General features: G+C 37.9%; 1 protein-coding gene across 1 annotated transcript; it reads right to left on the reverse strand.

The window, feature by feature from the left end:
• Positions 1 to 1,017: 1,017 nt before the first annotated feature.
• Positions 1,018 to 27,156, reverse strand: tafa5b (TAFA chemokine like family member 5b). The gene is made up of 4 exons (XM_072673729.1): positions 26,388 to 27,156; positions 16,856 to 17,005; positions 1,861 to 1,988; positions 1,018 to 1,743 (listed from the first exon to the last, which is right to left on the reverse strand). Exons 1-4 carry the CDS (start codon positions 26,476 to 26,478, stop codon positions 1,735 to 1,737), a joined length of 378 nt encoding a protein of 125 aa, XP_072529830.1. The 5' UTR covers positions 26,479 to 27,156; the 3' UTR covers positions 1,018 to 1,734.
• Positions 27,157 to 27,798: the final 642 nt, after the last annotated feature.

Genomic DNA, 27,798 nt, shown 5'->3' on the forward strand with positions numbered 1-27,798 from the left:
AGCTGGGATTATGAATTTATGAGTGCTTTTTGACTTCAGCAAATGGTTCTTTTACTTTGCGGCTGGCCTCTTCCCTGCTAGTTTAATAACGGCTTAATAATTGTTTTAAAGTGTCATTACAATTACTGTTGGTTAACCAGATAATATAGAAACTGACCATAATTTACCTTGGCTTTGTGATAGTTTTAATAGAATTATCCTTCACATGCATCATTCATTCCCAGCAAGTACTGATTTTAAAACCTTTTAGTTTCTTAACCATTCCTCAATAAAAGACAAGTACAGGTTCCCAGTCCCAGTCACACTCACTGCATTAACGCATGGCAGCTCGAGTGTGAATTATGACAGCAGTAAATTACAACAAAAGTTTATTTAGTGCAGTGTCTAAAGCACACACGTCCTCTCTCTCTTTCTTTCTCTCCTGACGTATGTCACTTTGAGCAAGGGAGCAGAGGAGAGGTGAGCGCTCCAGCAGGGGCGCAGCAGCAGTGTGTCAGTAATAAGAGGAGCCGTGTGTAATGTATGCAGGCTGTTAGTGATGTTAAATGGAGCTTGAAACCTGGCTGACAGCAGCATATCTCCACAGGCTCCGGACAGGAGGAAGGGGTGGGGTGGGGGGAGAACAGGACAAGGACAGAGTAATGGACTAGGAGAGGCAATACCTGACACAAAGCTTGCTGAGGCAGACCTGAGTGCGTACACAAGATATATGAAAGAGCACAACTCCATTATCTTATTAGGATCATTACCTTAATGCGCCAACAGTTGTCATATGACATATAACGATGGAACTGGTACATAAACACTTTCATTACGAGGGACATCCATTGTGAGATTTATCTTTTCATGATAAATACAGTGCTGAAATAATGAAGTCGTCTCATCATTTGTCCTTCTTCTTTTTTTCTTTTTTTTTTTTTGAATATTTGAGAAGAACATGTAAGAAAGGTAAGGACACGGCTGGATGTAAATATCTCCATTTATGGTAGCATGCTTGAGCACATTATTGGTGTCCAATAATCTTCTCTAGAGAGATACAGCATAAAAAAATTAAACACATTTGTGCCTTTGAAAATACATTTATTGGTCTTTTGTCAGAGTTCCTTTTGACCCGTCATCAATCGTGCTCTATAAATAGCTGTTTTAAATTCATAATACAGCAAAAGAAACAACTGAAGTGTCCAAGAAAGCTACACAGATAATTCAAGGCTTTCAAGAATGCTGTTATTCCCTTCATTGCTCAACGATCAGGTGTATATGGGTTTGCATGTGTGTTCGTTTGTATACTTGTGTGTTTGCGTCATTTATTGTGCGTTTATTTTTGCCTGCAGTCTATAACCCAATCTCTTTCCACACAGAGATGAACTGTCCTTTCAGTTTTTCTTTGGTCTGTAAAAATATCATATATCAGTGGAGGAGACCATGTTCAGTAAACTCCAACAGTCTTCTCATTTGTCAACAAATCCACAGTTCTGCTCAGTCCAGCAGTATCCATCTATATATTTCTGGAATTGTCACACATGAAGCCAGTTTCCGTGCATCTCCCATCACCCATGCTGTTGTGAGATACAACTGTCACCCACAGAAGCACCAGGAGCAGATCTTTAGTCTCTTCCATTCATCATATGAATGGATGGAAGGACGCACTCAGATAGTGATGTTATCTGTGGCCATTGAAGATGGAGAGGTGCTTCTGCAGTAGCCTCTTTCAGAAGTATCCAACTCCAGCAGATGTCAGGATACCTAGGAAATGACCACAATTTACTGAGTTAATTATGAATGAATGAATGGAGTCCATCTTTATGATGTCAGTAAAAAAAAGCTAGCACTGAAAGAAATCAGAAGAATGCAGTGACTTACTGTAGTAGTTTTCACTCTTCCTCCAGGCTGTGCACATCTCCAGCCTGATCTGTTTACTAATAAGTCACAGCCCTCATCATCCAAACATGGCATCATCTCACACCACTGCCTGCTCCTCACGATATAAGCTGAAACCAGAAAAGTGTTCAAAAAGTGTTACATTTATATTAGATGTTAAAATAAACACATACAGGCATTTCAGCACTTTATAATTCACTTTTAGGTTTTATGTAATGTACATTTCACACCAGTTTAAAGATTTTCAAGTCTGAAAGCGATGCTAAATATTTCATCATATATATATATATATATATATATATATATATATATATATATATTCAAATCCAAAAGGCTTTAGAACATTAGGCCTTGTCTGAACTTGGGATTCTACATTCTGCACACACCTGCATTTCCATTCAGCTTGTGTCACTATCTTACTTCATTACTAGTCAAACTATTGAGAATGAAAAGCATCTGCATTTAAACAGACTTGAGTATATAAAATGTTTTCATTTTTGCACAAAATCAAACAAATTTATTTATTTAGATGTGAATATTACTTTGATTAATTCCAAATTTGCTTTATATTATTGTGCAGCACTTTGGTTAACACTTCATGTCTTTTAAATGTGCTATATAAATAAAGTTGTCTTGTGTGTTTTGTTGGTGTGTGCAGCAGTGTTACTAATGCAATGAATTTTTTTTGTCACATCACATTAACACAGGTGAGTGAAAAAAGCATGTGTATAGTTTCTCACAATATATATATATATATATACAAATATACATTATTTATACAATATACATGCATTATTGCACTGTATTTGCAATATACAGGTTAATATATATTTAATTGGTTTATATTGCTGTTACTGTTACATTACTAAACTATTTACAACACCATTTACTCTTTCACAATTTAGTGAAGTATGTTGTGATGTGCAAGTAGTTATATTGCATATATTCTAATGCACAACTACAACAGAAACTCATCTGACTGATGAGAAAAAATATGATGATCTTTGAGATCTGTAACAAATACTGTATAGGTCCAAAAAAATTAAAACAAACAAAAAACCATTAAATATAATAAGTTTGATTCCTAAATAATACACATAAATAGTATTGTTACAGAACTAAAAAAAAATACAATTACAAAGGACATAAAAGCGGCAGGACAGACGATTTTGTTATCCTTGAAAGATAACAAACACCTCATGTTTGGCAGAATGCAACAGGTAACTTAACCTTAACATCTCATTACATGGCAGATACAATACATTTATTACATTTAGACTACATCATTTGGAAATCCAAAACCTTTGTGGCATGGGCAAAATGATACTAATGAACTAATAGTGCAGTTATGACTCATCTCTTTCTCACTTTCCATTTATGATCCAGTTCATCTCCGCAACAGAGAAATGTGCCTCCGTTGGTAAGAATTCCTGTCATCATTTAATCCCAGCACTGTAGACAGTCTGCTGTATAATGGTGTTGTGTAACCCTTTCATGTTAAATTGCTGTAGAAATCCACAGTTGACTTGAAGGTTAAGACTAAGGACAGGAAGGACAGCATGTCTGACATACAGCAGAGAATAAAGCTAATGAAGCACAGGAGAAAGTCCACACTTGGCCTGATAATAAAACAGAACACTTTGGTTCATAAGAGAACCAATTTTTTTCCTGAGGTAGGATTTTTTTTTTCACTTAATCAAACACAAATGTCTATTTATAATAACTGGGGCACCTATATATGTTCATTTGCATACCATGACATATTGTCCCTTAGAGACAGACAGAGAGATGGAGGAAGTGGGGAGTGGGGGGGCATAGTCTCATATTTCTAGGGAAAACAATATGATCAGAAAATATCTGTTACTAATAAAGCTATTGGAAAATTACAAAGTTAAAGTGAAATAAGAATTATTCAATCAATTAGTTTTTAATAATAATACTAACTAGATTATTGCTCCACTGCTCAACAGCTCATGCTGGGTGACTTTATACTCTTTTAGCCCACGCCTGGCATTAAGCCTGGTGCCAATAGGTTCATGTTTATCTGCTTCAGAGAGTCCTATTTTATTGTCAGAACAGACTAGACAAGTTGTGTGTGTGGATTTACACATCAATGCAGTGTCAGCAATGGGTGTAACTTAATGTAGCCGAATGAAATTATTAGAAGGGGTGTTCACCAACATTTGGACATATGGTGTATATCGAGAATCATTTTTCAGACATGCTCTAGTCTGATGTCTCAGTTAAAGGTTAAACCTTCATATAGCTGAAATGTTCCCACATGCCTGGAATGGGCCATATATTTATATATACATATACTTATGTATACATGTACTTGTATATACATATACTTGTATTCTATATATTGTTCTCTTTAGCTGCCATAATGACAGCTGGCATTTTTATTTTAATCCTCCGTCTTCATTTGAGAACTGTGTCTTAAATGAGAACTGCTGATCTATTTTATGTCAACTTCACTTTTGTTCTGTGACCAACCATAAAAAGTTCATTACCAATGAAGTTAGCAGAGGTGTGATTTCAGAGGCCTGTAAAGTAGTTTAAATCCATACTCAGCTAAAAGTATTGCTACTTCTGTGAAACAGCATTTCGATCAATAGTAAAGGTACCATTTCAAAAACAACTTTAGTAGAAGCACAAAAGTAGAGGATCAATAAACTACTTAAGCACTGAGTAACTAATAGAACTGCAGTAAAACATCTCCCAGCATTTTCCAGCAGGAACTTGCCTCTTTTTTGTATCTTTTTGGTCTACAATAAAATGAATGAGCTCAAACGTCAGGTTCTGTTCTCACAAATACACTTTAAGTTTGAGAATATCAAATGTATTTTCCTTGGAAAAACTGAATCACAGGCATTAAACACCTCAAACACTTTTGTCTCCTCCTTCAAAAGAAAATCAAGTCAAAATCCAAAAATCTAAAGCTTGATTCACAAAGAGCTTCTGTCCACTGGTGCCACTGTTTTAGCATATACACCAAACCCAGCCTGTCATGTAGTCAAAAAAGCAGCAGCATTCTGCTTTTCTCCGTTTTGGAGCTTCTTAAAAAGGGATTCATGTACAGAACCTCCTGTAAAACAGTACAAATTTCACATTCTACTATGGTTATGGGTAGGGTGAGGGTTAGAATAAGGGTTAGGTTCAATTTAGATTATGGTTAAGGTTAGAGTTTGGTTTAGGTTAGGTTTAGCGTTAACATAGGTTCAGGTTCAGGTTTAGGTTGAGGTGTAAGTCGTTGGTAATAAATTTCACTGGTTGCTTTGTAACATTCTCTGTTGAAACTGGTTGATTTCTGTGTCTCTGGGTTGCGCCAGCAGTTTGTGCATATGTGCAAACTATATATTGTACAAATCCTGAAATGGACTTTTCCATTTCACGTATGTAGAAATTCCTCCTGAGACCAGGCAGTTTCAGCTTAATAACAGCACTTTTCACTGAGAGGACACAACGAGAGCACAGAAACATACCTAGTAAGACTAATGACAGTGTTTCTGTAAAAACTGTGCTATATTATGCGTGTGCTGCGAGCTTTGTTGGTGCTGTAAACCAGACACTAATAATTTTTTTCCACAAGACCATCATAAAAGGAAATAAGCATGTGTCATTCTGAGGCAAAATTACAAGGTTGCAAACAGGCTTGTAAAACAAAGTTTTTTTTACTATGACCAAAGTCACATACTTAGTATTTATACATCAAACAACTGCATATACGTCTCAATGAATGTATTCTTTGGTACCTTTAAGTAAAGCTTAAGTAGGCTTAATAGCAAAATGTTAGTTTTAGGAACAGCCTATTCTGTATAGACCAAATGATATCTGTTCTTTCCTAATAACTGAGCCGTATAACTAGTAAACCAAATGATTTGTCTTACTATTGGAAATGTAACATTATTTATCTCTTATATGTTATTATCCTGTGAGTTGATGTGTACTACTTCATAATAAAAGGCAGAACTACAGAGAAACTGTAGACCCAAAGGAACAAATAGACCAGAAAGTACATGACTCATAGCGAGAAAGGGAGAAAGAAGACCACAGAGTGGCCCAGCATGAGAAGTAAATGGCATGAAGTGGAAGGCATATCTAAATAGTTCACTTGTCCATGTAATATTTGGACTAAAATGGACTTTGAATGTCATTGGAGCAAAAATAGACCAGAGTTCACATCCACTGTCAGTTGTTTTTACACTCAATATCCAGCAACCTGCAAACACCTGACATAAAAGGCTTCCATTCTTTTCTAGTTGTTGGGAGTTAGAATGATTACTTTTTGGGTAATTCAAAAGAAATAAAAGGGACTAATTATTTTCAGGATGTTCCGTAATTTCAGGACTTGATTGTATGTACTATGTAATCCAAACAGCACACTGCCTGACACTACACCTCCACTGTCTAATGGAGCAACGACAATCAACAAACACAAACAAGTGCCAAAGAGCATCCTATTACCTACCGGTGTGCAACTGACTGAGTGCTACTCTCAGCCTGCTCCACTAATGAGCTGTCTGCGGAGTCTCTGAGGGGCTTTGGGGAGACTGCCATTGCTCTGATAGGCAGGCCGACTGTGGCAAAACGCAATAGTACTTTTCTAAATCAATACTTCAAAGAGGCACAGTCCGTCTGAGTGTGGAACTGTCAGGCAGACCATTTGCAAACAATGAGTGAGTCCAAAATCCAGTTAGATCTACCGTGAAGATACTCTACCTACCTGGTTATGAATAAGCAAAAAACGTTTCTGTAAGTTGTGTAACTGATGAGATCAGTGCACTCATAGGACTAATGGTGAGATGAAGATTGTGAGGTTTAGAGGCCACAGAGAAACACCAGACATATGCACTTTCATATTTAGCGAAGAGGAATTTTCTTATCAGAATCCCCCCCCCACCAGAAGTAAAACTCCACGCCGAGGCAGCAGAGACATTTTTCTTTTTTTGCTGCTCCCCATGGAGACACCATGTTTTAATCAAGCATCTCGGTGAGTGGGGTAGCTCACACACCGTTCTCCATCATCACAGGATAGCTACTCTAAGTAACTACATAACATGCTCTCTCCCATAATCCTTTCATTTATTCACAAAGAGAGTCACTGTGGGTCTTCTGTATCTCCAGTGGCTATACTTGGATTTGAGAGTGCTCACCAAAATAAATCTTTTTTTTTTTTTACCAACATCGGAGAAGGGAGACAATATGAGAAAGGAAATGAGCCGCTAAATTCAATGAAGCTTTCCAAAGCTTAAGAAAACAAACTTCTGTCAAAGGAAAGGCACTGGAGGGAGCTGCAGAACAAACCTTAGCATGGAGAGAGCTGTGAGAAGAGCCAGCCAGTGTGAAGAGAAATAACATACAGTCTTATGCAAATGTATGGGCACCCCTGGTCAAATTGCATGTGTTGTTGATTTTTTAAGTGTATATAAATACAGACTGCCATAGCTACATATTAGCTGTGGTCTGTTCAACACTATACTGTCTGATTGGATAATCAGTTTCCTTGAATTATCATAACAAAGTAAATATTGCTGCTGTGCAATGAAAACCACATATCTCTGTTTTAGTCAGTTTTTAGTTTTGTCCATGGTTTAAATCTCTGTAGCTGATCAGTACACTGTGTAAATAATTATAGATGAATAGACAATAGAAATGACTCAGATTATACTTTCTATTGACTTCTGTTCAAAGTTCAGGATCTTTTAACCTTCTCCTGTATAGTCACCATTTTAGAAATACATGTTTTTCTTTGGACAGCGACGATATCCCTCGTGTTATTTTTCATGAGTACTGCATCTGCAGTTGCGTATGTCTCAGACCTATAGTGCCACTTATGTAAAGCAGCTTCTTTAAGCTATGCTAAAATGCTTTGGTTCTATAAATGTTTCCATAGAAGTATGAGTGTGAAAAACCTTGTGAAGGTCTAAAGAATCAAAGAGACCAATTTAAAGATTGTTCATTCTCACACCTTTTTTTATTATTGCCTAAAATACCTGAACTGAACTGAAGGGCTACAGCTTTTATGGGCTCATTCTGAATGCAAGACTCTTTTTTATCACACGAAAGTCAAAACAATGACATAGTATCAGTCTATCCCATGGCTGTGGCCATGAATTGAACGGGGGTGGGGGGCAAATGTATATTTTTAGGGAATTCAGTAACTCACGGGAGGAAAAAAAAGTCAAATCTGATATCATTCCACACAGAACTCCAGAAATAGACTGGACACAATTATTTTTCAAAACTGTAAGAAATATCTGGATTTCAAACATGTGATGCTTCTTACATTTGTATTTGTGGCACCAGTGACAGGTGCTGGCAACACAGAAATCAACCAATTCAAGGAGACCAGTTTGGGAGAAAAGTTGACTCAGTCTTTGGGTCTTAGTCAAGAACATACTTGGAGTGCTGTGTGGAATAATTTCTGATTTTTTAGTGTTTTTCCAGTGCAAACAAATATGTGAATATCAAAGTACTTGCAACTGCAACAGTGATCAGGGAGAAGTGGTGCATTTACTGAGAGAAGGGCCAATGTTTTTTCTCTTTATTTTCTTTAGTGATGTCAATATTTACAATATTTGCCCCTTTTCTCATTTTCCTCCAAATCACTGATTCTCCCTGCCCTGTCAGCATCCTTTTACCCTCTCTGTCATTATTAGGATTACATCAGAGTAAACACCAAATAAATATTAGCAGTGAACAACATGAACCAGTGACTCAGCATTTGTTCAACTCTCTTGTATAGTTCTATCATCAGATTAGTACTAATTCTCCTAAAACCTTTCTTGTTTTCTGAAACTGCCCAAACACAGCAAAATGTCACTGCCACCTTTTAAAGCAATTACTCTACACATTACATGTGCATCACTACAATGCTTCACACTTTACTGAGATTTCACATGGGATTTTTAACAAATATAACAAAATATAGAGTCAGAAACATTCTCTGATGTTACAATAATAAGTGCCCCACAACAGCAGATGGGAACACTGATGGTTCCTAAGATTGCACGAAACCATTGAGAAAGATGAATAAAAATACTTTTATTTAGCTGCGTTCAGACGGCAGAGCATATCAGAAGTTGTGTATAATATGTGCCCTATTCACTACACTCTTCATGCAAAAATCCAAATCATCATATAAAGCATTATTATATAGGGTGGCCATATTTTGTTTTTCAAAAATGTAGACACTGGGGACACAGGCATCTGTTGTGGTTAAGATATTGTGGCGGTGGAGGCTTCAAGTAGGCCTAAGTTGTAGGATCTTTGCAGTATTTATGTGTTAAGTTAATGAGAGATGTCCTTGTAAGTTTAGTCAAGATTGCCACTGCAATTCTGAGTGCAAGCACACAATGCTATTCTCCAACCAGCCTTATTAGAAGTTGCTGGAGGTGTTGAGCAGCGCTGGAGAAAAACAGAGCCAGTTTATGAGTCTGTAAATTTTAGATGCATTTTGCCACACTGTGAAGGATAATTACAAAATTTAATTGATGCGTAAACAAACTGCAATGTTTTGCCTTCAGTAAGCACTGAGAGAAATGGGAGGTATTAATAATCTGTTATTTTTTTGTCCAGCACGCCTTAACACCTGCAAACTTGACAAGTGATTCACGCACAAAACTAATTCAAAACACATTTGACATGTAAATAAACCTTATTAAAACCATCAAAGGCCTGATATTCTACATTTTGCTGAGACATTACTTTTGTTCCCTGAACGTTTAACATTTTGTTTCATGACCAAACCGTTGTTTTTTTTTTTACCTATTCTTAGGCTGAAAATACAGAACAGGTTGTTTTTGGTTTCTGTGTCTTAAAGTTGGATCAATGCAAATGACCTGATGCTCTATTCTGTGCCTCTTTCATAAAACATTTCTAATAACTTCATCTCATTGTAGACATAATAGGTGAAGCTGTACTATGCCAAAGCCTTAGGCAGCCATAAAAATTGTTTTAAACATTACAAAAAATACTAATTAAGTTATTGGAATATTGCTAATTTTCCTGTGAACTCCACCAGCAACTCACCTCATTTATTCGTATTAACGAAGGATTTATTTTTTCAGTGGTTCTCAGTTCAGGTTCTAGAGAACTACCACCTTGTATAGTTTAGTGTTTTCTCTGCTCTGCACACGTGCAGTTCACCTCAGGAAGTCTTGTTAATGAGATCATTAGTTGCATCAGGTACGTTGGGAACAGGGGAGTGGAACTCCAGGGCCAGGGTTGAGAATCACTGTATTAGTCTAGGTATTGGATTGTAACTGTTGATATTAGCCTTCCTCAAAGAGGGGTTTGGAACAGCTCACACACTCACAAAAATCATAGTATTAGTTATTTGTTTAATTAATTTATTATGATGTTACTTTACTTTACATGCAAAAGACTGTTGGACAGTGTGTAAATGTGACATCACAGAAACATTGAATTCAAAATGGGCTGTTTTTAAAGCTTAATTTCCAATTATAAACCATGAGGAATAATGGTATGTTATACCATGTTATTGTTATTTAAAAAGAGAACATTCAATTATCCATTATATTGACCATTTAAAGCAACATTGTATAGAATGTTGCACTTTCATTCAGTCATTGTGATGCTCTACTGACTCTAATAAGGAGAATAGTATTGCTATAGCAGGCAGGACAGCGGACAGTGTAACACTGCGTAATCTAGGTTATTTAGTGTAAAATTATGTAATATTACTCTACCATGTCCACATGCTTCTTCTACTTTCGGCGATGTTTCTGTATTTCACAGCTTGTCCAAAAATACATATGTACATCCATTATGAGTGGCTCAAAACACAAATTACACTTCCCAACTGTAGGGAGAGCCCAGGAGCAAGAAATACAATCTCTTGCATAATGCTGCTTTAAGTAGTCTGCAGAATACTGCAGAGACATCATAAGCAGCAGGACATGCCATGCTAAACATGCTTTGTTTACTCTTCTTTTGAGAAATTAGGCAAGCTTTTATAAAAAGCATTAGGGTGTTATTAGAATGAATTATGGTGAGATCTGAGCAAGTGCTCTTGTTGCAGGATATTTCAGGCACAAAAGCTTTTATTTAGAAAGCAGCTTAACATATCTTTTAGCTAATGGTGCAGATCAGCTCTGGAATCTTTTGTTTATTGTTGACTCAGTGTAATCAAATCCAAAAATGCTAAAATACAAATGCTGCAAGACTGTAGTGTACAAACATGAGGATACTGCAAGATGCTAAACATTTTCTGATGGTAGGAGATACATTTGGATGAACTGGTCTTTGAAAATATTGGGGCAAAGCTCTTAATCATTGAATTCATCTGTTTCATTCAGTCCCATTCCTACATGTGTGTAAAATCAAGAACCTAGCCATGCAGTCTGCCTTCATAAATGTTTGTGAAAGAATGGGTCATTCTAAAGAGCTCACTGAATTCCAGCATGGCCCCATTTGTCAGTTTGTGAACTTTCTTCCCTCCTAGATATCTAATGATTGTGAGTGGTATTTTTGAAAAGTGGAACCACAACAACTGCCATGAAGAGGCAGACCTCGTAAAGTTACAGAGAGGGGTCGGAGAGTGTTGAGGTGCATAGTGCAAGTCGCCAACGATCTGCTGACTCAATAACTGCAAACATGCTGTTGTAGCTGCAAAGGAGGGACCAATTCCATATGAATACCCATGGATTTATAATGGGAAGTCTTAAAAGCTCCTGTCGGTGTATTGTGTATATGTGCCAATTTTTTTCTGTGTATGGTGCAGCACAACCGATATTGCACCACATTTTTTTTTTTTCCAGTATTCCAGTATTGACCCTTTCAACTAACAGACCACACACATGCTGAAGATCTATGCTTAAACCACACAAATGATTCATCAAATCCAGGTGATGTACAGAAGCAAAATTGCACTTCATGACCTGATGTTATATAAGTGTGTTGTTTTATGTGACACATCATTGAAAAATGCAGTGAAAAACAATAAACTGATTTGAAGAAGGAAAATGAAAATTGGTAAAGATATGTTTTTGCTGGGAGCAAAGATGCACCAAAAACTTTTCTAACTGTTCCAGGACAGAAAATGTTCCACAACTGAAATGTTCATTTAAAATCATGAACTCATGTATCATGAATTCAGACAGGAGTCTAATCATCATGTCTAATGTCATTTCATTTTATGTACAGGTCACACAGGTACTGTGGCATGCAAAAGGCTGGGCACCCATGGTCAACATTTCTGTTTCTATGAATTGTTAGGGGCATAGAAGATGAACTGATTTCCAAAAGACAAAAGGTTATGAAACATATGAAATTTTTTTTACACTCAGAGCAAGATAAGTGTATTATTTTTGTTTTCTCTCCTTTGACTGCAAAAGAGTAAAGATCTGGAAGTGGAAGATTTGACAGATTCTGGAGTAGTGGTCCACTGTTCTACTGTGCAGAGACACCTGAACAAATATGACCTTTGTGGAAAAGTTATTTAAATAAAATCACAAAATATATCAGAAGTCTTCAAAGTAATATCAAAACAAGCCCTGATACACACTGGAAATCCTGTGGACTGATGAAGTTAAAATATAGTTTTTTGGCAGCAATGAGCAAACATATGTTTGGAGTGCAGAAAAGGGTGCAGAAATGAATGAAAAGAAAAAAAAATAAATACCAGAAAAATCTGGAACATCATACTCTCTGAAACAAATCTGAAGATGAAAAGAGGATGGCTTCTACAGCAGGATAATGATCCTAAACACACATCATCCACAAATCCACAATGGACTATGTCAAGAGGCCCAAGCTAAAGATTTTGCCATGGCCCTCTTTATCCCCTGACCTAAACATCATGGAAGATTTTTGGACAGACCTCAAAAGAGTGCAGGCAAGACGAGCCAAGAATCTCACAGAACAAAAAACTGTGAAGAAATCTCCCAAACTTAACAGTCAAAAAACTCTTATCTGACTACAAGACCAGTTTACAAGCTATGATACTTAAGAAGTGTTACTAAGTAACTAGATCTAATTTAATTAGTAAATATGCCACTAAAATGCACCCAAGAAATCTGTAACATTTGCACAAACGTATTCATTAATATTTTACAATTTACAAGGAGCTCCCCTCCATTGGTGGCACTGTTTTGCCAAATATGCACAACCCAGCCTGTTGTGTACTGGAAGAAGAATTAAGAAAACAGCGGGTTTAGGGTTAAGGTCAGGGTTAGGTTATGTTTAGTATAGGTTTAGGTTCGAATTAGGTTTAGATATGTTGTATATAACATATGTAGTTAAGTTTAAATTTAAGTTTAGGTTCAGGTAATAAAGATTCACTGGTTGCTTTATAACAATCTCTGTTCAAATAGTATTTTTTTCTTCATTTAGTACACATTGTACAAATCCTGAAATGATATTTTAGTCACATATTTATGAACTGCTGACTGTGCTGGGAGCCTAAATTATTGCTACTGGCCCTTTTCCTTTTTTGTTATTTTATAACTGTGAAAGATGGAAATAAAAAGTATTGCTTAAATATTGAAGAAATGTGTCATCTTTAACTTTGTGCCTTTTGGAAATCAGATGTTAAAACAGGAAATGCACTAATGCTTTTTAGCTAGCTGTTTAATAGTAAAATGTATTTAGGATTTTTGTAGATTGTGTATGTGAACAACATTAAGGTCTTATACTTTTCCAATCCTACTATTCTTTTTTAATATATTGTAAGGTTATAGTTTCACCTTTTGTCATTTTGTTTAAACAAGTTTTTAACTAAACTGCAATATCAGAAGCATTGGAAACATTGCTCAGAGCAAGCATTTTTGGATTCCACTTGTGTGGCTTGTTTTCCAGTTTAGTGTCCATACACAGACTATATGGACAGGGCAGTGTGTTTTGAAACTTAAACAAAGAGGAAATCATGTTTTCTATGTGTATATGCACTTTAAAGATCAATTCAACCTACACTGAAAAAATACTAGGAAAAATCCATAAGTGCTTAAAGTGATTAGACAGAGGGCATATAAAGCTGACACGTTTCATGGTGAACTGCTGAAGCAAAGATATGACTGCAAACATTGCCTATTGGCAAGATTTGTGGTTGACCTACAGTCTCGTCATCATCTTTTTAACCATGCTCCAGTGGATACGGAGGGCTTTTGTTTTTTCTAGCCTCATCCCATCATGTGTGACTGAAAAATAGCTCACCTTCCAACAGCAAGGCATGTTTACACACTGCCAGCAATCGCTTGACTGAACCTGGCAGAAAGGCCTGGCACAATGTTAGACAGAGCAGCCTATTTCTCCCTTTGACTCCAAAGTCCCCCTGATCACCTGCTTTTCCTCAGGATCAGATAGAGCCACAGGGCACAAAGATAAACAGTATACTTTCCTTCAGCTGCTCTGAAGAGCTATCATTTAATCCAGTGGGGACATCACAAGGCCACCAATCAGGCCACTAGCTGCTGTGGTTGTCTGACAATAGCACCTATTTATCCCCTCTCGCCCTCCACAGAAATCAATAGCTTCACCCTGTCATGTTGTGAGAGACAAGGAAAGGGCTAGAGAGCATGAAATTGCACCTAGGGTTGTCTGTGGTCGGGTAGTGGTCAAGAAGGAAATGTTGGTCCTTTACCGTTATCACACACTGATGTTGCTTAAATAAAGATGTTGACTCTTGGACAAATTAAGAGGTTTGTTAATAAAACATGACGTTTTTCTAATCCAAAGATTTTCAAGCTGTAGATATTTTATGTACAGATATTTTATCTGCTTAGTAAGAATCATAACAGTGTGACATGTTTGGATAAATCACTACAGTGTTTTACAACTTTAATGTGGTTGGAAAGGAACGGCAGTATGGGTTATCTCTGTGAAAAGTGACCTCCATGAGACAGATACATAACTATATTTCAGAAAATATAACCACATCTCAAAACCACTGAGTGCCAAAATAGAAAGGTCATGTTAGCTTTTTTATATTTATCTGTGACTGATTCATGACACATAATAGAAATTTTAAAGAAGATGGAAAACCAGTCTAATAATGTTTACTTACTTATAATACTTTTACTTAAATGTTAATTTCATTTAATTTATCTTGACATCAGTGGCAAAAAAATATTGTGCATTTTTTCAGCATTTTTGTGGTTTGATACATTAAATAAACACTAATAAAGGTGTTAAAATGAGTTCTCTGTAGTGGTTCTACACTGATTAAAGGTTTCCCCTAAAACAATTTTTCCAATCCAAGAGCCATTTAGAAACTTCTATTTTAATCTTCTACTAATAAGAACTGAAATGTGGATATAGTTATTTTATGCTGAGCAATCTGCTTAGCAAGAATCACAAAAATGTGGTTTATTTTGAAAAATCACTACAATGTGTCACAGCTTTATCCTGACTGGGGAACAATGGCAATATGGGATTATCTCTGTGAAATGTGACCTCTATGATACAGAGACACATAAAATAATTCCTCATATGTTATTCATTTGTATAAACTGGTCAAATAATGAAAATGTACATTTTTAGTAATTAAAATAAAACACAACCAAACAACAAACAATAGCAGCCGTTCTGCAGAATAGTCTAGTCAGTCCATTCGTGTTTATTTGCAAAGCAACAAATGCATCTAGACTGGTTTCATCTAGACTGGTTTGTTTGGGACAAAGACACATTTGTCCTTGACGTGTTCCTTTGTCCCACAGTTTAGCATTTCAAATCAAACCAACATTCTGGTTTCACCATGTTGAAATTACAACATATTTTGTACAAATTCCTCCTCATTTCAGGGCATCATAATGTTTGGAATTTACATGTATTTTTGATTACTCAGGAGTGTTCCAGTGCAAATAAAATACACTGGCCTGCTTCTAAGCTTATAAACACCTTTAGAGTTTGTATTTGCTTTTGTTCAACATAAGAACAAGATCTGTGCCAATGAAAGTCAAAGCTATTATGAGGCTACAAACCAAGAGATTACCAAAATCAACTGTGTGTAATATCATAAATAAGAAAGATTGCACTAGTGAGATCATTAATCACAAAGGGATTGGTAGGCCAAGGAAGACAACCACTGCTGATGGCAGAAGAATCCTCACTAATCTTCAGAAAAATCCTCAATTGTCTGTCCAGCAGATCAGAAACAGCCTTCAAAAAGTGGGTGTGTATTTGTTAGAGACTACTATCCACAGAAGGCTTTATGAACAGAAATACAGAGGCCCCGAAACAAGCAAGAGCTGAAGATGGCTGCATTAGAGGCTTGAGAAAGTATCACTGAGAGGATACTTAGCACCTGGTGATGTCTATGAATTGCATACATAAGATATGCAATAATACAGTTAACATGACTGCTAATCCTTGCTATGTTTCAAATATTATATGAGGGAGGTTGTGTAAAAAATTGTCATTTCAAAATGGTGAAACTGAAATGTAGGCAAGTAGCCTTAAAGTAAAGTGAAATGTGTACTTCAATCACATTGGATTGGTTTGATTTGAAATGTTAAAATGGGTAGCTGAAGGGCATACCAGGAGGAAATGTGTATTTGTCCCAAACATTACAGGACACTTTAAGACTGGGTAGAAGTAAGTCTCTGCAACTCTTAATTTACCTAATGTGCAGTTCGTTTAACATGAATGAACTGAATGCAAGTGGTAGTAGGCTGCATATGAGAACTTTCTCACTCTGAAGCTGTGTGTCAATTTAACAGGTTTTTTCTCACACACAGAGATCATATTTAAAAACAAAACTAAATCCCATCCCCACAAGATCATGATGTCCCAGGTGTCCAGCACCTTGAAACAAATCCTCCACAGGTGGTCTTCCTTCAGAAAGAGACAGTGATGAAACCCACAGCAACAGTCAAAATCCTATGAGTGATGCTTCACACATTCGTTCACTGAGCAGACAGCATAATCTCTAGGATCAGACGCTGCTCTGGTGTGCTCCAGTGGGCTCAGTTATACAGTGGCACCAAAGCCTGGACCAGTGCCCCCTGGCTCTTACCGTCTACACATGCCGGACTGGCTCTGGTTGTGCCGGCAATCTGGCCCTTCCTGCAGGCACACCTGGCTGTCTGCCGGGCGATGGTCCTCTTCGGCTGACTGCTGTCCCGGTCGAGAGTGATGATTTCGCATGTACCAGCTGCCAGCTGACCTGGATTAAAGAGACAAAAGGCATTGAGAAGATTGACAAAATTCTTTTTTTCAATTACAGTGTAATTACAGGCCTGAGGCCACAAGCTGCTGCATGAGGATAGGGAAGTATGATCATTTTCCATAAAAATGGCTGTGGTGACTTTCAGTATTATGCAAGGCTGTAGCACTAGGATATTATGTTTTTGTTTTGTTTTTTTCAAAACTTGGCAGTTGTACAGAGTTAAGAGTTTGAAACAGTATGATGAATTCTGTGAAGTGCAATTAACGCCTATAAATGTCCGGTCCCTTGTGCTGGCCCGTGCTGTTTACATTACTATAACCTTTTTCAGTCAAGACATCATGGACCTGTTTTATGAGGGCTGGAGGGATGTCTGGATTTTTTCATGCATTATGACACTTTTCCGCTGAACAAGCACATCACTGCCATCATTCAAATGTGTGCTCATTAACCTGCACACATAGTAACTGCATTTAAATATGTCATTCAGATTTGATTTGAGTTTGCTGAATGTGGTCTTACAGCACTTAGCAGCAACATGCCAGTTAATGCTGATGCTTGACAATCAAAACAATTCAGAGTAAGTCAAGGCAAATGGCTGCAAGCAGAAGGCAATCCCTTGAGTCCAGCTGGCACATGCATTATCCAGCTTGTCAAAAGGAAAAGGATGCTCAAAAGGATACAGAAGATACTGTACGTTGGCTTCTCTGTATTTTTCATATTGGATCAACTTTCAGTATAAGAAAGGTTTGCAGGGCTAAATGATATGTGATCAATAAATCAGGCCTACAAAGGTAGAATGATCAGTCAATACTAAAATCTATTCAAATTAAACTAAATGAAGGCATTACTGCTTTGCCAATCTATTAGATAAAAGTGAAGAGAAGAAAAAACAGTTGCAAAAACAATCTGACTGGATCTGCAATTAGCTTGACACAATGTGTCCAGACTAATAGTGTTCTGATTTGACAGTGTTTTAATTCTTTCATTTTAGCAAAAGACTCCTGCTGTGAGCTCGCTAGCTGACATCCTTACAGTGCTCATGATTATACCCCCCAGCGTTACTCAGTGTTTAGAATTTTGTGCTGTATTTCTTTAGAATTTTGTTAAGATGCCAGGAATGCACAGACATATATATATATATATATATATATATATATATATATATATATATATACACACACACACACACACACACACACATGCCCTGAAGATACAAGAACTGGACTTTTCTCCAATATGTGTTTCGCTCATCATTTTCTTCTGCCAAAAACATCCCTAATTCCTATGAGGCATGATGAGACTTCAGTCTTTTCCCACAGGCAAACACCCCTCCATCCTCCCTCTACCCTCTCTCCCTCCTCTCTCACCCCATCACTGACTCATCGGGATGCAAAGCACCCTTTATTACTCCCCGTATTTCAGGCTACATTTAAAGCAGCAGAGAAATATTGCAGGGCTTGTCAGAGCTGCCATAAAAACCTGAAAAAAGTTCTCCAGACGACCCTTGTTGCAAGCCTCTCTCATCATAAAAACTGAACGTACTTTCACTCCAATCTATTTCAGGCAGCTGAGTTGCTTGAGCGCTTCAGTGATTATTGGAACATTTTCAAGAGTGATTTGATTCTCTCTGTCTCTCCTCATCTCTCCCCTCCCACCAGCCGCTCGCGCTCTTTTTCACTCTCCCTACTAAAGTACTTCTCAAAGTTATTGTACTGTTCTCCTAGAAACTTTCATAGTGCCCTTGGCGTTGCAATATCACACTGCAGTGCTCTTGTGTCTATTGTATTATAAATATCAATCAGTCAAAAAAATCGAATGCGATGCGATTATTGGAGCTGTTTTATTAACAGTGATCGAAAACAGCCAGAAGAAGAGATAGATCTGCTCTCCAACGTATGGTATTTTCCCAGTTTTAACACACATGAGCCATCTAATCAACTAATTAACAAGCTGATTTCAAGTGGCTGTGTTAAAGGAAAGAAATCTCCAGGGCTAGGGGTTGGGAGACACTTGGCTGAATGCAGCAGAAGAACTCTTTAACACGTTAGCAATCAGAACCCATTGGTGGGTTCAAATATTTCTTACACACTTCTGTGCCCTGAAAATAAGTCGGCTCAATTGCATTGTAGTCACTGCAGTTACAGAATAAGTTAAGTCTAAGAGTGTGATATGCCCTGGATTATAAGGGGGCTAAACTACAATAAGCAGAGCTTCTATTTAAACACAAAATATATTTAAAAAAACGGAATATTGTAACAGATCAATAGTGGTACAGAATGTTTCATGGTGATAATTTACAAACTTCTTTCTACACTACCGGTCAGCTGATGCCAAAAAGCATTCTTTGGAATTGTTCGTAGAACTGTGATTCTCACACTAGTCTTTGGATCCAGGTTTGTGCTCTAATCTGGATCTGCACTGGGTGTTCACAGAAATTCAAGGCTTAATTGATGGGGGGGAAAGCTGGGATATAGAGCAAATATGTAACCGTCCAAGGCACAGGGATGAATTGAGAACCACAGTCATGGAATTCCTTTTGACTGCCTCAAGAACCTTTCAATCAACACTTTTGGAAATGAGAACTGTGAGGGGGAAGAATGTTTTAAAGTAAACAAAAAAAAACACAAAAGTACTATATACGTTATAGATTTTTCCCTAGAACCACACATCAAACTCGTTGGGAACCTTGGTTCTTGCACCCAAATTTCTGGGACGATGCATCATGTACACTACTACTTTCATTGTATCAGTTCACCAGATAAGACTGTTTGACCTATCCTCAGCCAGCCAGATCAGCTTAACACACTATTTGTATTTCAGTCTGCAGCCACCATAAATGGATAGGTTGGGAAAGTATTGACATTCATTTGTAATCTCAGTCCCAGATAGGGTCTAATGACTGAAGTCTGCTAAACGCTGGCATGAGGGAGTGCATGGGGCCATTCATGGAGCTTCATCAGCATGCTGCCAATGGAGCATGGCCCTGTGTTGACTGAATTCAGACTTCAAGCACTCCTCCTTTAATCCTTGCGCATTCATTCGGCCCAGGCCTGGCCTGCGCTGTATGACAACCACAACAGCCCCCCTTGCTTTCCTTCTCTGGTGCCCACCAGTGTTTACTCTAACCCCTTCTTCCACTAGTGCAGGATCATTTGCACAAAACAAATATTCAGGCAATTTATAAGGGAAATAAAACGACTCAAATTCCTTGCTGTCTTCAAAAACTTTCACAGAATGATGCTTAGCTATGCTAAGTGGCCCATTTCAAGATGGATGATACGTCATGTCTGTCTGTATGAATGGCCTTTGTGACAGTGAAATGTCTACCGTGTCTCAGACCTCTCAAAGCTCCCCCTACGAAATCTCCTGCATACTTCACTGCATGCTTCAGTCCACCGTTTTAGGGATGAAAGAGCTGCCAACCACGCATCTCAGAGAGGGAGAGTGTGCTGCCTCTGCTGATCTGAAATTCAAAAGCTATCCCTTACAGCCTGTCAGAAAAGTGATGGAGTGAAAAGTGAATCTATCATCAGGGGACCAAGACTGCACTTAGGAATGCACCAGCATGATAGCAGCATTTCAAGCAGATGACAAATCATGTAGCCAAACTACATATGGTTTCGTTAAGCTTTCTATAATATAAAACACTTTACCCCACTTTGTTCTGGGTCTTTGGCCACCGCCTTGTAATGTGTTGTTGCAGTACCTAAAAGTAGTCCCACACTTTAGATTCCAAGAAATTAAATGATGTCTACTTTTTTGGGGGACAGCCATGAACTAATGGTTAGAGAAGCAAGCTGGAACCAAAAGGTCACAAGGTCGCAAGAAGTATGGGTGGGGGGAGTAAAAAAATAGCACTTTTTCCCTTTTTTAACATTGACAACTGAGGTGTCCTTGAGCAAGACACCTAAGCCCCTTTTGTTCAGTTGGCTGCCCACCAATCTGTGTGAGCGCTCATTGCCCCATTCATGAGTGTGTGTGTGTTCACTGCCTTGGATGGGCTAATTTCTGTTGCACTGCTAAAGGATTAACTTAATCTTGTGTAAACAACAACTCAAAGTACGTTGGGGTTTAAATCTTATCTATGTTGCATAATAAGCACCTCACATGCATTCTCTCAGTTAAAGCTTCATCAGCCAAAAAAGGTGTAAGATGAGCAAAGATCTGGCTAGTGCAACAACAGAATCTCTTAATCGGCCACATCTTCCTTGGGTTCTTCTCCCTGTTCTGTAGGGACCGCTGGGATTAGCTGAGGATGGAAATGAAGATGCCAGCTGCTCTCTGGAGTGTGCAGTGCTCATCAGCCAGTCACTGGCCCTGGTGCCAAGCCAGTTTGGCAAAGCTTCTTCGTCTCAGCTAGGCCCTGTGCTCCAAGCAATAAATCTTACTGCACAGCAAAAACTTAAATGCTACAAAAATCTTCCATTTCTCAAACTTCTAAATGAGTTAAATGAAGATTAAGTACTTAATATGCCTAATGCCATTATCTTCATTAAGCTCATTTCAAAATATTTGATTTGATAAACCCATGCAGCTGAGTGGTGCTATGAGGGTTATTATTAGGACCAGAGCTCATTTTGCAGTGATGCCACAACAATGGCTGGAGGTCCAATATGTCTAAAATCATCTACATATTACACCCTGTTTTTTTCAATAGAACATCTCTGGAATCTCCTGGTGTAATACAAAATACAAGTGTGAAACCTTCTGGACAGACTACATCACGACTACGGCTTAATTAAAGCCAAATGCTCTGTTGTTGTAAAGAACGGTTTAAGATTCTTGTCAAAGATATGAAAATGTTGACAGTAATTAGCTGTTATTTGCAAATTTGTGAAATGAGAGGGGCTTGAGGGGCCTATCTCTTAATATTGTTGGGGCAGTCAATAGGTCTTTGCCAGATAGTTATTCATATACAAGGTAAACCTTGTGTAAAAGCTTCTTTATTAAATAAATGATCCTATATAGCCTAAAAAGGGTTCCTAGAGAGCCAAAAACATTTTCAATATAGAGCCATTTTTTCAGGAGTGTGGCTTCTGTAAAAAATGTTGTTTTAATCTATAGTTTTTTCACCTCAAAGATGTGTTTCCTAATGGCTAATATTAAAATGCTTTTACAGTATGGATTGAATCTGAATATAACATAATGTTTTAAGTGGAAAAAGTCTTAATCATAGTATCCCTGGGACCTGCAGTCTCTGGTGTTTATAGTAAAGGCTTATCAGAGTCTTCAGAGGCTTATTGCTGGGTCAGTGAATGGCTACTGAGAGCCAACTTTCAAGTTTCAGGGGAAAATGTGTCTTTAAAAAAGGGTAGACATGCTGGCAGCATTATGTGAAATATACAACACATAACAGTTTTGTGATTTTGCCTTGCCACTGTCACCACTGACTTTCTCAAAAGAGGCCCATACTCATTGTAAAAAGAGCTATGCAGATAAATTTGATTTGAACTAAATGGAAAGATTCAGAAATTCAGAAACTATACATACAGCAAATCTAATATTTCGGTAAATGTCTGTTAGCTAGTTGCACCTTGATCAAGTGATTGTGATAGTCAATAACAAGCTTCTGGCAGAATTCTGGTTAGATATTTAATTCTATGCAGAATAGATTTTTAGGTTTCCTAGCACATACCTGACCTTTAAGTACAGTCCATGTATTTTTGATAAGGTTAAGGCCAAAACTTTAGGAACACAATTCCAAAATCTTAATGATAGCCTGCTTTGTCTATTTCCCTTCCACGTTTGATCTGTTTGTGGTCACTGGCTTATTGGAACACCCAATTATGTCAAAGTTTTAACCACCTAGCTGATAGTTTGACATTATGCTAAAAACATTGGAGGTAGTTTCCTTCTTCATGATTTCATCCACGTAATGCACTGTACCAGTTCTACTGGCAACAAAAATAGCCCCAGAGAATGGTGCTAATACTATCAAGCTTCATAGTTGCCTCTTTAATCTTCTAAACATACCTTGGGGTGACAGTTCTTCCAGACCACAGCAACGTGGCTACTCCTGCCTAAAAAGTGTACTTACATACAACTGATTGAACCAATAATCCTGGAATCTGCTGGAATGATTCCTGACTTGTGTTAATATACAATCAACCTTCTTAAATGTGCACTGAGCTCCTATTAGTGCTGTCAAACTAATTCATAAAAATGCTGCTTTACTACTTTGCTGTTGTACGTAAGCTCAGATATCTGAGCACATATTAAAATGGTAAGCATACACAATTACAACATTTTTAAAAATTGTCAAGAACAATAGACACCCTAAACCTTGAAAAAGAAGATCTCAAACCCTGATTAGCAAATCAGACCTGAGGCAGATTTGATCAAATATCAAATATCAATGTCTACTGAATCAAATTTCCATGCTTTATAAATGTAATTATGAGCCTTGTTTAAACACTCAACCATGGTTCTTTTCTAGGAAACTCTATAAAAGAGCAGAAAACAAAAGTAATCAAAAGTTATCACAAGGCAGCTTCTGGAAGAACAAGAAAACACTTGGTGAGAACTGCTGGTATGGTGGTAAGACAGGTAAATCAGAGCCCCATTTTCTGCAGGAGAGTTTTGTTAAGTAAAGAGTGGTGGTGCACCATTTCACTGTGCAGTGTCATGGAAGAAGAAAACCTTTTATATGTCCTCGCAAAAAATAAATAAACACACAGAACAATGTGTTTCTTTTTTAGCTTATGAAAGACTGTTATTACACTGTTATGAATCATTCCAAAGAAATGTGGAGCTTTTGTTTGGACACCTGTTTAACACTAGTCACTAGTCATGCAGCATAAAAGATTAAGATAAGTTTGAGAAATGAACATCCTACGCTAAGAAATATCAGAAGCAGAAGGGAATGATAAATAAAAATCTGTTATCTGTAGTTATCAACCACATTACTACCCCATCACATAGTGGGCCAGGGACCTATTTTCATAGATATTGTATCCCATGTATCAATATAATGATTGCAAATATCATAAAAGAATAAAAAAAATATTTTATTCAATTATTATGCTTGATAAGGTATGTAGACAGCATTTTAATAAAATGTTATTAAATTGATTTTTTTTGCATCTAATAATTACTCAATTTAATTATTGCTGGACTTAAAATGTTACTTCCTCAAAGTGTCAGAATGTTTAAGTGTGTATGCAAAGTTACAATTGAATCTAGCAATAAATCTGTGTCCACAATTAGCAAACTTGAAAGCTATTCCCTCTATTTCATTAAAATAATTAATTCAGTAATTTGCAATTTCTGGGTGTAAAAATGAATGATATGTTATCAGATGGAAAAATGTAATCAATTTGAAGAAGTTAATTGGACATATACAAGATCTATAATGAGCCAAAAATAACTTTACAAATAAGAATGGGCTTTGAAAACAATGTGAGCTTCACTCCAGTCTTGGCAAACAAGCCCGCCAGCTTCCCCACCCAACATCACTCAGCATGAGCAAAATGAAAAGTGTTTTGGCCGATGCCAAATATCAGTCTGCCAGAGCTTTCCGTTTGTGTCCTCTGACTTTATGAAAAGCAAAGCCGTGCATTCTCCAATTATCTTCAATAAAAGCCCTGTTACTGTGGCAACCATGCCAACGTGTTTTTTTGTTGTTGTTTTTTTTTTTTTTTTTTACCATGGAAGCAAGCCAGAGCAGACCTGTAAGCTCATTTATGCCCCCAGGCAATTACCTTCAGTGACTGTTCCATAGCCCACCTGATCTCTGTTATCATAATATGCAAACGACTTTTTCTGATTAAATCTTGAGGCCATTATAGTTTTCAGAGAGGTCATTATCATGAAAGGGGCCATCCAGGGTCAGCTGTATCTGTCGTGCAGTGTTGAGAAGGCACTGGACCAATGGACTAAATAAGCTAATGAAAACATGTAAAAGCCTTATGAATATAAAATAAACCCAAACAATAACTTTATAACAAAGCTTTTAGATGTACACTTTGAACCTGCAATTTTGTGCAGGCTCCGAAGCCTACAATCTTTCAAAATGCCTTACGGTACAATTCCCATTCTACTGGGAAACACAAGCATAATGGTCAGGCGTAAAGGTGTATCGATTACCTGCAATCATACTGTCTTTGCACTGCTGCACTTTTCCTGCGTGATAATTACGAGCTCACCCAAGCGCATCACATTCAATAGTCTTTATATTGGTGAAATCTTTGATATTGAACTTCAGTCGTTCTATGAGTCATGCTATACAAATATCTCTGATGAACGACAGTCAGAGGGAGCATTTAGGGCAGTCCTTCAGGCGTCTACTTGCTGTGGTACACATTGACAGCAAAGCCAATACAAGCTTCCATGAGACAAGCAAATACATAAATAAATGAACACATAAGAAATCAGCCCATTGACCTTCACCCTTCAGCTAGACTCAAGTGTCACTACAAAAGCGAACTGCATCCACAGCAATGTTTTAGCTTTTTTCTCCTTTCTTTTGAAAACCTTACACTAAGTGCTGTGTTCTGCTAAGACAGCTGAGTGACATTAAATTATTAAGAGAGAATTTTTATATTGCAGCACAGCGTTCAATGCAATTTAGGTGAAATTTAGCAGCCTCAGAGAAACAGCCAGGCAGCACTGGTTTAGCTTCTCTGATTTAACTACACTGAAGTCAAGCTGCACGCAAATGAAGTGGGTTTAGCAATCAGAGTTGGCAGAATATGAGTTTTAATATGCAAAAGTGTCCAATCTGAAACTCATTTGTGAAGCAATTGAAGGCTAGAGAAAATGCCATATAGCTACCTAATGACTATACTTTTAGCAAAAAAAGGGTTCTACATAGCAATAAGGTTATTTAATGAATAAAACTCTATACTCCTATACTATATATAAGATTTACTCTAAGCCAAATTAATTCTATATAGCACTGAGAAGATGTGTTTTGTGTAGTAAAGCCCTGGTTTTCCTATAAATAGGCTATGCTCTAAGCTCTAAGTCTGGGTTGTACATAGTACTGAAAAGGGGATATTTGAATATAGGCTACACTCTATGCAAAAATGTTATCTACATAATACTAAAAAGGGGTTCTAGTAAAACCTTGGTTATGCTATATATGAATAGGGTCACTTCACACAAAAGGGGTTATACATAACACTGAAAAGAGGTTCTTTAAAGAGTAAAAACGTGCATATATAGTACTAGGAGTGTGTTTTTTAAATAGTATAACCCATTTTAGTCCTTTTTTTTTTAGATTCTGTAAAGAACCACATACAAGTGTACTTTTAGATGCAAGGTGTTGTGTATAAAGAACTATTAGCCAGGCAAATTTCCATTTATGCAGTGAAATTATTAAACAGACTCTAAATAAATGTGTATCTAAATAAATACACATCCAGACAGTGTACTTTACCTTCTCGTAGAAAACGTGCCTGAAAGAAAGCCAGGAGCGAAAGGGCAGCAGCTGCTGCCGCGAGCGCCCACGCCACCCGGACAGGCTGCATGTCCACTCTCTCTCTCTCGCTCGCTCGCTCTCTCTCTCACTTTCTCACTCAGCGCCCATCACTTCAGACCCGGGAGCAAAAATAAAAGGACAAATAGGACACAAACAAATCCCTTACGACGAGGATGCGAGGAGATCGATGGGACGGTCACAACCTGTGCTGGTAAAGTTGAAGGCTCCTCTCAGCTGCTGTGCTCACTGTGATGAAATCGGTGCACACAAAGTTAAAAGCGCTGCAGAACATCGTGCACAAACGCCGAGACGCCGAGCTGTCTTTACACGAGTCTGTTCCATCAACTCTCTCAGACAAGACAAAAAGTTCCAGAAACATGTAGTCCAGCCCGGGGAGGAAGAACAGCTCCAGTCCTCTGGCGATCTGAGGATGTATTTACCCGCCTGGTCAGTCAAGACTGTCTCTGGAAAACGCACATATTCCTCTCCAGCGCTGAAGCTGCGCGTGTCTTTATCCGATCCATGAACCCTCTGCGCATCAGCAGCACTCGTCCTCTCTCTCTCTCTCTCTCTCTCTGTCCTCTTTAAGGCAGGACGCTATTCAGACGCCGTAAGGCAGAGAGCTGTGTGTGGTGTGTGTCTGCGCTCGGTACACGCTCAGCTCAGATTCCTGCGTGCTGCTTCTGCTCCTCCTGCGCGCGAGGTGCATCACACTCGGTCTGGGCAGCAGCTCTCCTCCTCGAAAACCCCGCAGGGTGACAGTTTCATAAACTGCCCTGTGGGTTACGTCATCAGCGCTTAACCCCCCCCCCCCCCCCCCCAACCCACTCATAAACGTGTTGTCGACGTTTGTTCTGTTTTGTTTACTTACTGCTGTTGACTGAAGAATCTCCCTGATTTATCTCTGATATGAAATATGGATGACCTTTATTGTAGGATTGTATAGTCATTGTTAGAATACTGGGCGAGTCCCCAACGTGGTGTACACCTCTCACTCTATCTCTCTCTCCCTTTCTCTCTCTCTCTCTCTCTCTCTCTCTCTCTCTCTCTCTCACTCTTTCTCTCTCTCTCTCTCTCTCTCTATATATATATATAATCTGTCTCTCTCTCCTCTATCTCACTCTCTGTCTCTTTATCTTTATATAGATTCCTCTGTCTCTACTTCTTTCTTCTTTCTACGTCTCTTTCTCTCTCAGTGTCAATGTATAATGTCAAAATATATACGTGTGTGTATGTGTGTGTGTGTGTGTGTGTGTCTGTCTGTCTCTCTCTTTCTATCTTTCTCAGAATCCGTCTCTCCTCTCTGTTTCTATCTCTATCTCACTGTCTTTCTCCCTCTCTCTGTCTCTCTTTATCTGTGTCTATCTTC

Source organism: Salminus brasiliensis, chromosome 2 (genome assembly GCF_030463535.1).
Source record: "Salminus brasiliensis chromosome 2, fSalBra1.hap2, whole genome shotgun sequence".
NCBI lineage: Eukaryota > Metazoa > Chordata > Actinopteri > Characiformes > Bryconidae > Salminus > Salminus brasiliensis.